Below are 13,835 nucleotides of genomic sequence, written 5' to 3'. Positions count from 1 at the left end.
GGCTGAAAACCAGCTGGCAGAGGGGAGCCACGATGCTCTGCCTGAGGGCAGGGGCTGGGGGCTGGCGCGAACACCATCCCATCAAACCCAGCCGGGGCCTCTGCCTGGGAAGGGGCTGCTCATTTTAGTCCCAGAGAGTTCCTCAAGCTGCCTGGGATCTCACCCTACATCTGGGGACCGGAGCACCAAACCAGGGATAAGGCCCAAACCAAGCGCAAAACCAGGCCTTGATCATCAGGCCTGCAGTCAAACCCAGGACAGGCAGTCTTTCCACAGACAGCCTGTGAAAAAGCCCTTTTATTCTCCCCAGTGCTATCTGGGTCAGGACCAAGGCAGGGGTGAGGCCCACCCATCCAGGACCCCGGGGTCCTATCCCCAGGATAGCTGGGTGGGAGGCCCAGTGCCCACCCCACCACTCCTCAAACAGACACTGTAGACTTCACAGAGCTCTCTGGAAGACAGAGTGTCCACATGCAAGGGACTCCCAAGGTCCCCAGGCCCAAAGAGTATTTAGAAAAGCAAACAACACCAATCCCCCTGCTCCGCTCCACCCAGCTGTAAGAAACCACCAATATTTAACACTAGATGTTTTTTTATAATGAAAAGTCAGACTTCTGACTTTTCTTGGGGAGAGAAACAGCTCAGGATCTGGCCATACGGGGCCTATCGTCCTGCTTGATGACAGACAGAGCTGGGGACAGCCACACCCAACGGCCCAGGCCCTACCCCATCCCAGTCCTCACCACTCCCTAGGACCCGCCACTCTTGCTTACTCCTCCCCACAGGTCACCTTCCTGCCTATTGAAGGCATCTGCTCTTCTTGCAAAGCTCACAGAGGATCCTTCTCAAAGAACAGCGGTCTGATCTGCAGCTCTGGGCTCAGTCGTTCCCCAGGAACCTGATTTAGAACACCAAGTCCTGAGGGGCAGGACCTAAGCCTTCCTACAGCTCTGCATAACTAGTGGGAATGCCAAGGCCTTCCACTCTGCTGTATCCTTCTTTTAACTTTTTTTTTCCTTCCGTTTAACTTTTAAGAGACTCTCCCGAAGTAACACCACCACACTGGTCACAATCCAAAAGCCCACAGTCATCATAGCCACCGAGCCCCAATTTCCCAGATGTCTTTATTCCTCAGGTCCATACAACCAAGACATGATCTGAAAAGCCATCTGATATTCCCAGACCGGACTTGTAGGTGGTTTCCTGGGGTCGGAAGCCCAGCTCTGCCCCTCCTTGGCAGTCCCCTCTGCCCGTCTCTGCATCTGGAACAATGTCCTGGTGGCTCCAGGCATGCCTACAGAGGATGTGGGGAAGCTCTGGTTGGAGATCAGACCAGGTCGAGATCAGGTGGCCACTTTAGGGCTGAGTGACCTGGGGCAAGTTACCTCACCTCTCTGGGCTTCTGGCTGTCTCATCTTTGCAGTGGATCTCACTCCCCTGCCCCACTGGTGTGACCGGAATGTGGGTCTTGGTGGGGCACACTCTGCCATCGGCAAAGCCCTGTGTAGACATGTGGAGCTGTCTCTGTTGTGGGCCACACACTGAAGAAGGGCTTGATGGAGAGAGACTGCTGGGATTGCCAAGGCCAAAAAGAGGGGCTCAGGATGAGTGTTCTCCAGCCCAACACCAAACTAGGCACTGCCTCCTCAGGAAACCAGAAATGTCTCTCGTGTATCTGTATGGAGCTTTATACTTTCAGAAGCCCCTTCCCCTTCATCCTACCCACTGCTCACCTGGCCTCAAGCAACAAAGTTTACAAAACAGCTTCCTTGACCATGATCTCATCTGTGTATGGCATCACTCTCTTCTTTTTCTGGTTTTTTTTTTTTTTTTTTCTGGTTTGTTTTATTTTTTTGCCATTTCCTATAGCCCACTCTCAGCCAGACCATCACCCCAGCTAAGCCAGGGCAGTCCTTGTTGGTTTTGAGTGCATAAAGACAACCAGAGCTTCCAACCCCGAGGCTCATTTGGAAAGATTTTTCAGAACACACACACACACACACACACACGCACACAGAGCCAAAAATCTTCCTGGCTGAGCCAAATTAAATACAGAGGCCTCTAGTTATTTCCATACGCACAAAATGGGCTCAAAGAAAGCAGTTCTCTGTGGCAGGCTCCAGCAGACAGGGCTGGGCCAGGCCCCAGGGACGCCCTGGGAGTGCCGGGCGGGAGGCACAGGCTGGGGAGGTTGGCTCCAGGACAGAGTGTGGGCAGAGAGGAGAAGATGCCCGTCGTGCTGGCCTCGCTGCCTCCGGCCCACCCTGCTGGCCAGCGTCAGGCATGCAGGCCTCTCAAAGCCTGGGACAACCTTGGGCCCAGCTCTCCAGTCCCACCCCAGACCTGCACCGATGCTAAACTGTCCTCACAGGGCGGCGGCGGGTGTGGGGGGATGCTGCCCTCGCCCACCCTTAACTTCCAGAAAGCACATTCTAAAATGCAAATCATTCGTGTCTTTTATGGCATCAAATTGTTTTCATGGTCCAGACCTCTGCATGTGGTGCCGACATGCTCCTCCCACAGGCTCCCTGCCCACCTCCCAGCCTGCGGTCCGTCCTGCTGGCCCCCCACCACCCCCATGCAGCAGCAGTGTGGTGCTGTGACTTCCAGCCGGTGGCAGTGTGCACTGCTCCCCTCCCGAAACACATGGTACCCCACGGCAGAGGGAGAGGAGCCCAGGAGAGCCCCCAGGACTTCACTGCCCAATTGCGAGCTCACCCCGGGAAGGGGTGCATTTTAGCATTTGTGTCCCCAGGAGTTCAAATCCATGTGTGAAGTGACTGACCCAATTACTGGACAATCTGATGATGGTGCAAAGAATGCTACAATGACAACAACAGATGCTCCGAGCACTTTGCACCGAACCATCTCCTAGCATCCTCTGATGACTTTTATTTTTTAAAGCAGTTTCAGGTTCCCAGAAAAACTGAGCAGAAAGTAGAGATTTCGCATATTTTCTGTGCACCTCTCCCCAATGCAACCTCTCCCACTCTCAATACCCCCACCCACACTGTGGTACATCTGTTAATCCATGGACCTCCGCTGACACAGCAGGATGCCCCCAAGTCCACAGTTCACATTAGGGTTCCCTCTGGGTGTTACAGATAACCCCCATTTGAGACAGATGCGGAATCCTCTCCCCATTTTGGGGATGGAGAAACTGACACGCAGCAGGGTCATGTAAATTACTGAGGCCCACGCCACTCACATGGGGCAGGGGGGTGGTGTGAGGAGAGGGCAGGCTGAGCAGGACCCTGGGCCCAGCACTCATCCCTCCCCCCAACCTCCGCATGCTCTCCCCTCTGCAGGGAAAATGCACCCACCCCAGCTGCCCACCCCCCTCCTCCTGCACTCTCAGGACCTATAGCACCACAGCATTCCCGGGACTGGCCCCCATCTGCAACCCGTGCCACAGCAGGCATGCAGAAAGGGTCTGGGGGGAGGACAAAGGCCCAGAGTAGGGAATGCCTCCTGCCCTCCACCCTCCTGCACCTGCAGCTTTGACACACAGCTCTTCCCTGTAGACTGCCCATCTGGCATGTGGCAGAGAGGGGCTGTGTGACCTTGGGTAAGTGCCCTTTTTTTCTCTGTGCCTCCGTTTCTCAGCCATCAAATGGGGAGTATTGTCTATGTCACAAATGATAATGCAGACACAAAACCTCAGCCGGGGCCCTGCTACCCAGAAGGGCTCAGGTAGATGTTACTATCACAACATAGGACCATTGTTCCCCACAATGCATGGGGGCCCTGGGGGTGAAGCGAGGGGTTGTAAGGCTGTGAGCATGCAACAGTGGGAAAAGGCCTCAAGGAGCACCCTTTGTTCAGAAGGTAGGCACCTGCCCACCTGGCCTAACCCCAGCGTCTGCACCTGAGGACAGTGAGGGGTGAGCGGACAGGGCTTAGTCACTGCTCAGAGCAGGACTGGGGTGGGACTCAGTCCCGCTGCCTGTTTTTCTTTTCTTTTTTTTTTTTTACCTAAACTTGGTTGAGGGCCCTATGTGTGCCAAGCACTGTGTAAGACATTAGGGGTAGTAATAATAATATTCCTAAGAATATATTAGAATACTATTGAACTAATATAGCTATTGCCACTAAAATTTACTGAGCACCTGTCATGGGCCAGGCTTCAAAAGCAGCATCGTTAGAAGCTGTGGATGTAAGAGACCACAGGGCAAGAAGGAAAGATGGCCTTGGCAGAGGCTTTAGGGAAGCACAGTGCAGACACAGTGTCAGGGGAGGAATGGGAGGGCCTGGTCTCTTCAGCCGAGAAGACTGCTCTGAGTATGTGTCCAGAGGCCAAGTGAGTTTGAGGGGCCAACCTGTCTCGGGGCAAAGGCAGGTGTCACTGCCTGACTCTACTACCAGGCAGGCAAGGGGCAATAAGGGGAGTAGAGGCAGGGCCCATGGGGACACTCAGCAGCCCCAGTCCTGCCCAGAGAGCCTAGGCATGAAGGCAGATGGCTTAGGCACTCCTGACCTGAAACCAGTCCTTCCCCCAGGAAAGCCCTGCATGAGGGGGATGGCACAGGCCTGGCCTCCCCTGGCCACCTGCAGACACATGGTCTCCAACACAGACTTCCCTGAATGCAGTAGGCACTATTGGTCTACGAAGCTGGGAAACTGGACCAGGCTCCGACTTCCCCAGTTGGGCCACACAGCCAAGGGCTGTTGAGGGAACTTAAGGGCTCTGTCCCAGGAACCCAACCCCAGCAACTTGACATCTCCACCTCCACAGGACAGGTCCCTGATTACAAACATCAAAGTATCTGGTATGTGTCTTAAAATAACATGGGATCAATGAAATACAATTGCCCATGGGGGTTACCCTACCATTCTCTCTACTTCTGTATACGGTTCAAAGAGTCCATAAGGAGGGGCGCCTGGGTGGCTCAGTCATTAAGCCTTTGCCTTTGGCTCAGGTCATGATCTCAGGGTCCTGGGATCGAGTTCTGCATTGGGCTTCCTGATCGGGGGGAGCCTACTTCTCCCTCTCCCACTCCCCCAGCTTGTGTTCCCCCTCTCACTGTGTCTGTCTCTGTCAAATAAATAAATGAAATATTAAAAAAATAATAAAGAAAATAAGAGTCCATAAGGAAAAGTTCAAAATAGTGCTAAGAAGCCACTGCCCTCCTCAAGGCTTTCCCGGGTCATTCTGCCATTTCTTACTAAGTAGGAAAACAAAAACAAAATTGCAAACCCTGCCCATTTAAATTATGGCTCTTAGAAAAGTCAATGACCCCAAAGGAACAGAGAATTGGAGTTTGCGTGGCTGCACAACACCCCCTCACCCCCCGGCCCTCCTCTGGTAACAGCAGAGGAAAGAGCCGCTTCCCCAAACACTTCCTCTCCAACCCCCCGCACGGGACTAACTGCACTTTGGGATCCAGTCCAGGGCCTACCCCAGGAAATCATGGCAGAAACAACTGTAGTTGATAGCAGTCAGTAAGAATCATAGGAACAACCAGCATTTACTGAACACCTATAAGCCCAGCACTGTTCTAGTTCCTTCTTTCTCGTATTCTCTGTGGAAAATCCTCCTAGGGAATGTGGAGGACAGTTCTTATACCCAGAGGACCTCCTGGGGCTGGCACATACTGTTTCTGGGATTCAAGGTCACTTGCCAGAGCTTCCAAGGGTGTCCTCTGTGGTCTCTGTCAAGTGACAACACACGGCTACGCCCATCCAAGGGCTGGCGCCTGGTAGGGCCCTGCAGGTTCTCTCCACTCTTTTACCATCCCGCCCCTATTTCTCCCTCCATTCTAAGGCCCACAACCTCCCACCCCCTAACAAAGTCAGGGAGCAGGAAAGACAGGTGAACCAGAATACCAAATCTACTTTCTGCATAGCTCAGACATGATTTTCATTTTTGCCTTAGTTTCCTTGTGTGTAAAGTGGGAATAATACCAACAACATCGTAAAGTGTCTGGGGCGGGTTCAAATAAGGTAAGTATGTGTAAAATTCAAAGGCCACCCAAGTGTCAGATATTATCATTTTTATTCGGTAGCCTGTTCCAGCTCTAGTATCAAACCCGTGCCAACTCCAGACCCATCACAAACAGCTGCAGCTTCGCCCAAAGCCAGCTGAACCCCGTCCCCTTCTGCCAGCATGTACTAGGCACCTGCTGTGTCTGCTACCGACAACCGCCTCTCCTGCCAGGATCCCCACTTGGCAGATAAGGCTCACAGAGGGGACCACCTTGCCCAGGCCACTTGTTCAGAGAGGGGCAAAACTGGGACTCAGGTCAGGTTTCTCTAGCCCAAACGCTACCATCTTTCCACTGTAGCCAGCTGCCTCTCTGTCTGGTGGCTGGAGCCGGCTGGGAAGGGCAGAGCAGAATAGTGAGGGTCCTGAGGCAGGGCTCCAGAGCTCTTAGCCCCATTAGGTGCCAGAAGCAGCCCCAGTGGGACGAGGATGCCAGAGTTGCCTAAGTACCAGAGCTCAGCACCGGCCACCAGCTGAGGACTCCGGACGCACTGCCACCCTGCCCCACCTCGGCACTACGGGGCTGAAGCATCAGCTTCAGTGTCTCCAGGCAGGTCTCTCCATTGCCCTGGGTGTAGGCTGCTTGCCCGTCCAAAGAAATCTTCACTCCAGCTAAGAGCCAAGTCCCCTTACTTTGCAATTTTTCCAATCCATGGGCAAAATGATTTCTAAAACACTCTGGACCACCCTCTCTTAGCAGGCTACAAGCGCATGCACATGACCATGGGCTTTAGTCCCATGTCACCAAGTTTACGACCTGTCTCACTCCCAGGTACCACCACCTCGCACATGAGCAACACCCTACCCTCACTTGGCTCCCCCCAAACTACCACCCTGCCTCTTCCTTCGTGCTCTTACCCCTGGCCTTGTCTGTGGCCAGAAGGAGAGACAATGCATTCCTGTCTAGCAACACATCTCTCTTGAACAAGTACCATGGTCCAGTTTCCCCACAATTGGACTTGGCAGCCCTGATGTCACAGCTAAAATCTACTGCCTCTCAGGTATTAACTGTGTACCCTTTAAGCACTTCATGCGGATTAACAACAACTCCATGAGCTCCTCCTGTCACTGGCAGTTTACAAATGGGGAAACCGAGGCACAGAAAGCCCAAGGAACTTGCCCAAGATCACGGAGAGTGTGAGAAGCTGGGGTTAGGGTTAAGGGCAGGCTGATGACAGAATCTGTCCCACTCCCCACAACACTGGGTCAAACACCCTCCCTCAGCGAATGACCACAAGTGTCACGAAGCTCACCCCCCTTCACAGATGGGAAACTGAGGCCCAGGAAGGGGATAGGAGGAGGTGACTGATGCCAGGGCTTCTAGGGAGGCTGAATGCCAAAAACTAGTTAGAGCGAGCTCTTCTCAGCCCTCTGGAGGGAGAGACCTTCCAAGCTTAGTAATAATCAGGATAAATAGTGACAACTACAGTGACTATAATTAACATTTATTGAGCACTCACTATAATACAATAAGGCACCGTTTTAAATGTTTCATGTGTACTAACGCATTTCATTCTTGTACCACCTAGCCTAGCCTCTCAGCCAGAAATAGAAAAGCAAACACCATTTGCTTCCATCTTTTAAAACAGCCACTGGGGAGAAAGTATTCATGTTGGTGGACAGACCTGGACCAACTCAGCCAACAGGCGATTCTGGGGAGCCTTAATGGGGAGGCTGCCTCGTAGCTGGGGACTCCTCCAAATTAATAGTCCTTCTCTCTCATGGGAGCAAGTTCAGCAGCCCACACGCATGTGTGTCCTCTAATGACGTCAAAGGCCTTGGCCTTGGGTTTCCTCCCCATGCAGAAGCTGGCTATGTTTGCAAGGGGCCTGCAGAGAGTCTGGGGATGGTTGGCTTTTGTCGCCGAGACCCTGCTCCTTGCTGTGGCTGGCCTGGGGCAAGTGTGTTATCCTCAGAATGCACAAGTGGTCAGGGCCAAAGGGCACTATCTCGGAACTCCACCGGAGTGTATGGGGAAGGAGCTCTTGGGGCCTGTGGGGTCTGGCAGGAGCGATAACAGGATACCGAGGGTGGTCCTCAAACCAGCCTAAAGGTGGGACATTTTGGAAATGCTGACACCAGGGGATCCTAGGCACCTACCTGTTCCATGGCTTGGGAAAGATACGAAAGGCTCCATTTATGATGGTGACAGATTTTGCTAGAGATTACTTAACCCCAGAGGAGGCACAGCCTGGCTATGAAGAGCAGAGACCCCAAAGCCAGGCGGACTGAGTTCAAATCCCAGCTCCGAGGCTTACTGGCCAGTGACCCTGGGCAAGTCACATAACTGTCCCCCAACTATTCCCCCAAGTGGGGGCAGAAGCTCTTACTCACAGATTGCTTTGAGAATTAAGTCCTTTGCGCAGAGCTGAATGGCAACCACTGTGATTACTATTATTATACTGACCTTTGAACAAAGAGGAAAAAACAAATGTGGTCATAGTTTCCCCACCCAGACAGACAAGGAGGGGACTTTTGCTATGGCTCTACATCTGGGCCTCCGGTTCACATTAAATGCTCGCCATGTTAGGAAGGCGCAAAGCAAGGCAATAAAACAGAAAAAATGACCCTTTCCATCAAGGAGCAGGGAAGCAAAAGCTATGTTCAAAGAAAGCATAAAAAGATATCCAAGTCAGAGAGGCTAGGATCATGCCTTAGCTCCTTCAAGGAAAAGAGATTTCACAAAAAGCCACGTAGCTCCAGAAACCAGCAAAAAAGACGACTGTGACTTTAACTCAGTAGTCACTTCTCAAGAGAAGAGGTGGTGATGAGGCTGGTGTTGCTGGCTACTGGCTACTGGGCCAGGGATGGAATAGGTGTGAATTACCAGGCAAAGCCGCATATCCCCTGCGGGGAGGTAATTCTTAGTCCCATTTCATGGATGAGAAAATCAAGGCTCAGACGGGGGAGGCCACCTCACCAAAGCCACACAGCTGGGGAGAGGCAGAGTAGGCCTTGTGGGACCCCACCTGTCCGGGTTCTGTGATACACGGTTTCACATGACGAACCTTGGTTCCTCTCCATCTAGCCCAGGGCCTGGCACAGAGCAGGGGTGGGGTAGCTAGGGAGTGAAGAGAGGAACAACGGGTCCCACGCATCACTCCTGAGAACAAAGCACCCCCATGCCCAGGGGAGCACGCATGCAGCCGCGGGTGCAGTCACTTGCTGCTGCCTGGCTGTGCCTACCACGTGGCCAGGCGCTGTGCTGGGCAAGCATTGGAGCACACAGGCCTCAGGGCTTAAAGGGGCACTTGCCCCTTTAGGGGGACAGCCACAGCAGCCAGCCGAGTGGTAGGTTCAGGGGTCATTGTGCCATGTTTCCCACCATAATCACCATCCACTGCTCCTCGGGAGTAGCTCAGACAGTGGAAGTGGCCAGATTCTCGAAGCCTGCACCAATTAATTCTTCAAGAGCCTTAATGGCCTTTGAAGTCATTAGGATTTGCTTTTGAGGACGAATGAAAAATCACACTCAAAAGCCTTGGCGCATCCTCCCCCCCGCCCATGGCACATACACACACTTCCACTGGGGACCTGGTCCACCTCTGCGGCGCTCTCCCTGGGCCTCTGGCTTGCTGCAAGCCCACTGGGCAGACATTCCACGCGTCATCGCAATTCAGAGGAAATTTACAAAAGGGGAAGGAAGAAAATCCCATGGGTCACTGGCAGCAGGAAGAGCAGAGTGCTGACCTGGACAATCATAGCTCGGACCGGAGGCCTGGGGCTGGCCAGCATGGCGAGGGCTGTCAGACATGTCCTCTTGCATCTCTGTGAAGCCGGGTACCAGTCCCTTCCAAGGAGGGGGAAACTGAGGCTCTGAGGTGGTGTAGTAACTTGCATAACGTCACAAAGCTGAGCTGGGATTTGAAACGCAGTCTGTTTCCCTTCTTTGCTGATGCCCTGAGCTGCTACTGGCCTCACAGATTGTCCTGGCAAACCAAGATCCCTCGTCCCACAGAGTTTGGCCAGCTAACACCCACACACATGTGCACCTGAGCTCCCAGAGCCTGGGGTGGGGGTGGGGGGGCTGTTCAGTCCCTTCCAGAAACACCTATTTGCCCAGTCATCACACGGTTTGACGGTGCAGCTGACAGTCTTGTCCATGTTTTTGAACTGAAGCTGTGTAAATATTAGCACAGCTAGTTCATAGTCCGACTTCCTTGAGCGAAAGCCTGAAAATCCTGGCCGGGCTGGCAGGGGCCCTCCAGAGGCCCTCCGGCAGAACATGTGGGTTCTCCTCCAGGCTCCCCTGGTAACAGCCTGGTCAGGTCACTGGATTCCCTATCTTAACGTGCCCATTTAGAAAGGGACGGTGGGGAGAGACCTGGGCTGCGTCGAAGCTCAAAGAGCAGGGCACTTCAGTGCCGCCATACGAAGGGGGCCACCTGTGCTGTCAGGGTGGCGTGGCTGTTCCTGGAGGGGTTATCTTAGACCTGTTACAGACTGGGGGTCTCCTGAGGTCTCTGGAGCATGCTGGATACTTCCTGGGTTTAGAGAGGGAGAGATGGCCAGCTGGGAGGGCTCTGGGTTGGGGGCAAGCTGGCCAGCCTCTGCAGGTCAGGAGCTAGGCTGATTCTCTGCCCCTCACCCCCCACCACCCCGCTTTCTTTGGAACTGCATACCAGGCACTCTGGAGCAAATGTGATTCCACCTGCTCTGAGGCCGAAGGGTGAACCTTGGGTTGTGCTGCAGAAGGGCTTCTCAATCTCGAGGACACCTGGTCTGTGCTCTGAGACTGGGGGAGCAGCTGTTCATCACCAACTCTGACAACAAAAGGACTCAAGCAGGCTTCCCTGCAGCTAGAAGGTTTAGAGTAGATGCGAAGAAGGACTTCCAATAAGAAGGGATGCAGGACTGGGAAATATGCCAAAGCGGTCCCTATGGACATCCCAACTGGAAGGGTGACACTGGAGAGGTCTCAAGCAGGGGCACCGGGGACACCCCGCAGTCTCTCTCAGCTGGGAGCGGGAAAAGAGACATCGCCTGCTGAGCATGCCAACTGTGTCCCCACAAGGTGCTGGCCTTACAGGGATGAGCACTCTGAGTTTTGCTCACTGCTATGTCTCCAGTGCCTAGACAGGGAAAGCTCACAGCAGCTGCTCCATAAACCGCAGAGCCCTGGTGCCGACAAAACTTAATGCTCAGCCTCAGTTTGCTCTCCTGCAATATGGGGACGCCGGAGCCACAAGGATAAGAATGCAAATGCGATACCAGGTGGGACAGCTGCATAAGACAGTAGCATGTGTGCAATATGAATATCGTGACCCCCATTCTCGGACTGATGCCACGGATCCCAGACAGCTGGCCTTGCAGCTGCAGCTTGCCCAGCTTCTGCCCCCCAGACACAAAGAAGCCACGGGTTCTTGGGAACCACACCCCCACAACCCCACACGGAGCCTCAGGCCCAGAGTCCCAGGCCCCTGGGGTGAGGACTGGGCCAGAGGGGAACATATGCATGTTCTCAGTGCAACTGCCAGACACACGCTGCAGAATTTTTGAACTCAGAGATCAAACGGCTGCAGGTGGTTTGCCCCCCAAGCCTCAGGGGGCCCGACACAAGCCAAGTCAGCTTGTCAACAAATCCTCTCCGCCCCACAGCCTGGCTCCTCCAAGGGGCCTGCAGACAGCTCAGGGGGCAGCTGTGCTGGCGAGCAGTGCAAGGAAATCGATATTCCCAGCACATACACACTCTCTCTCCATAAATACAGGCCCTTGGACACTCAGGCAGCCACCCACAGGCCCCAAAGCAGAAAAGCGCTGGTCTCTGGGACACACGTTCAAACCCCCACGCCTCCACCCCTCTCACCAAGACTCCATCCCTGACCACACCAGGCGCATTAAAAACACGCATACACCCAATCACACCAGCAGACCCTTCCCAGCCGCACTCAACACAACAGCAGCAGCCACACATATCTCAACCCCCCCAGGGCTCTAGGCTCTCCAGTGCCCTCCTGGGTCCTCCCTCTTCCGCATCCCCCTCCTGGAAGCACACCTGGATCACCTGTGCACAATCCGTGAAAGAATCCCTCGAACCCCCACACACTTGCCCAGGGTCTCCCCAACAGAGCTGACGCAAAACCCTGGACACAGGCCCAGGGTCTGGCATAACTAGGCCCCCAGAAAGACTCCCTGGCAGTCTCAGCCTGCCCCAACCAGATGCAAGCACAGACACCCAGACACCTGCCGGCCACACTCCGACTCACACACTCCATCCAGTCCACGGGCTCCTGCCTGGCACCGGATACCCACGGTTTCTCCCATGGAAACTCACCCCCACACAAGCTCCCATCCCGACACTCACTTGGGAGCGAGTGTGCACATGCACACACGCGCGCGCACACACACACTCCTGTCCTGACAGCGTCTCTTTCTTACACACACAAACTCAGGTCCCTGCGCTGGTTGCACACATACTATACAGCCACACTCCACCCCGTCAGCCCTCCTCCCTCCCTCACACACAGGCACTCATCACACACATCCTGACAGTCTCACGCACCCCGGCACACCCATCCCCGCAGCCTCTCTGGCACACACTTACACTTAGAGCCCCAGGAGGCTCTAACGAACCGGGGCACAACAACACAGGACCCGGCTCTCTCACAAACCCACAACATACCGCCCGCAGCCGTGCAATGACTGGGGTTCTGCTGGCACCCCCACCCTGCCCCGCCAGGCCATTTCCGTGAAGCCCCTCCCCAAGGCCCTCTCGCCTGAGCCCCGGCGCCACCCCCCGCCCCCGCCACGCCATCCCCCAGACCCCCGGCCACGGGCTTACCCGCTGTCAAGCTCCAGCTCCAGCAGGGACTGGGTCCGCTCGGAGTTGCAGTGCAGGCACCACATGGCGGCCGCGGCGGGAGTTGACGGCGCCGAGCGCCCGGGACCCAGGCCCCGCCGAGCGCTGCCGACTCCCGCTGGGGCGGCAGATCCCGGGACCGACACCGGACCACCGAGAGACCTGACCACCCACCTCGCGACCACCTCGGGTCGCCCGGCCCGGTGCCCGTCGGTTCCCGCTGCTCCCGGCTCTAGTCCTAGCCCCAGGCCGGCCAAGCCCTCCCCTCCACCGCCGCCACCGCCACCCGCCCGCCTGGCGCAGAGCGAGGCCCGGCCGGAGGAATGTGGCCCGGGAGGGGGCGGGGCCAGGGGCGGGCCCGAGGGCCGGGCTGCGCCGGGCGGGCGGGGCTGCGCGGAGCCTCGTGGGGTAAGCGCGAAGGGGGCGGGGCTATCAGAGCCAAGTAGGCAGGATCGTCTCCGCCGCCCGCCGGTTAGCTGGCCAACAGCACCCCTGTACCTGCAAGCTAGGCCCTTCTCTGGGAGGGCTGTGCACTCCCTCCAAAACAGAGTCCCCCCAAATACATATCTGGCTCCTCAAGGCATAAGCACAGCAAATATAAAACCCAAACCAGCCAACTGCAGCCTACTCTGTTTATGGCGCCAATCTCTGCCAATCCTGATTTTGGCCTCAGCTTATAAAACGAGACCTCTGCTCCCGGGATGTTGTGACTTTGCGGTTCTGATGTTTCTGCCCCAGAGAAAAAAATGGGTTCCATCCTGAGGCTGGGGACACCCATTTGGGGACTTCTGGGTGAGGATCTGATGAAAGCAGCTTCTTTTTCCCTAACCCCATTCAACAGCCCTGCTCTTCCCTCACCCAGAGACAACTTTCAGACACCCACGGCTGGCTTGGAGTAATCCTGATTCGCTGTTAGAGCTCTTTACCTACACTTGGTCCTCAAGACAACATGTGATATAGGTGAAGCTATTGGTGGCCCCATTTTCCGGAAGAGGAAACTGAGGCTCACCTTAACTGGGTTAACTCTAAGAGGTTTTCCCTCACTTCTCTTCC

At 55.1% G+C, this 13,835-nt stretch overlaps 1 protein-coding gene across 4 annotated transcripts in view; it reads right to left on the bottom strand.

Moving 5' to 3' along the window:
* Window positions 1-13,835, bottom strand: part of LOC111159140 (IQ motif and Sec7 domain 1) — a 119,564-nt gene that overhangs the window by 58,484 nt on the left and 47,245 nt on the right. Inside the window, exon 1 of one of the 4 annotated variants that reach the window (XM_022521567.1) lies at window positions 12,765-12,894. The exons of 2 other annotated variants lie outside the window; for them this stretch is intronic. In XM_022521567.1, the coding sequence (XP_022377275.1) occupies window positions 12,765-12,829 (65 nt within the window). In that variant the 5' untranslated portion in view covers window positions 12,830-12,894. Of the gene's footprint in view, window positions 1-12,764; window positions 12,895-13,835 lie in introns of those variants that run through there. One more of the 4 variants, XM_022521568.1, reaches the window with a different exon arrangement.

This window comes from Enhydra lutris, unplaced genomic scaffold (genome assembly GCF_002288905.1).
Source record: "Enhydra lutris kenyoni isolate GAN:26980312 unplaced genomic scaffold, ASM228890v2 scaffoldscaffold66, whole genome shotgun sequence".
Classification (NCBI taxonomy): Eukaryota; Metazoa; Chordata; class Mammalia; order Carnivora; family Mustelidae; genus Enhydra; species Enhydra lutris.
This window is presented reverse-complemented; position numbering and strand designations above follow the sequence as displayed.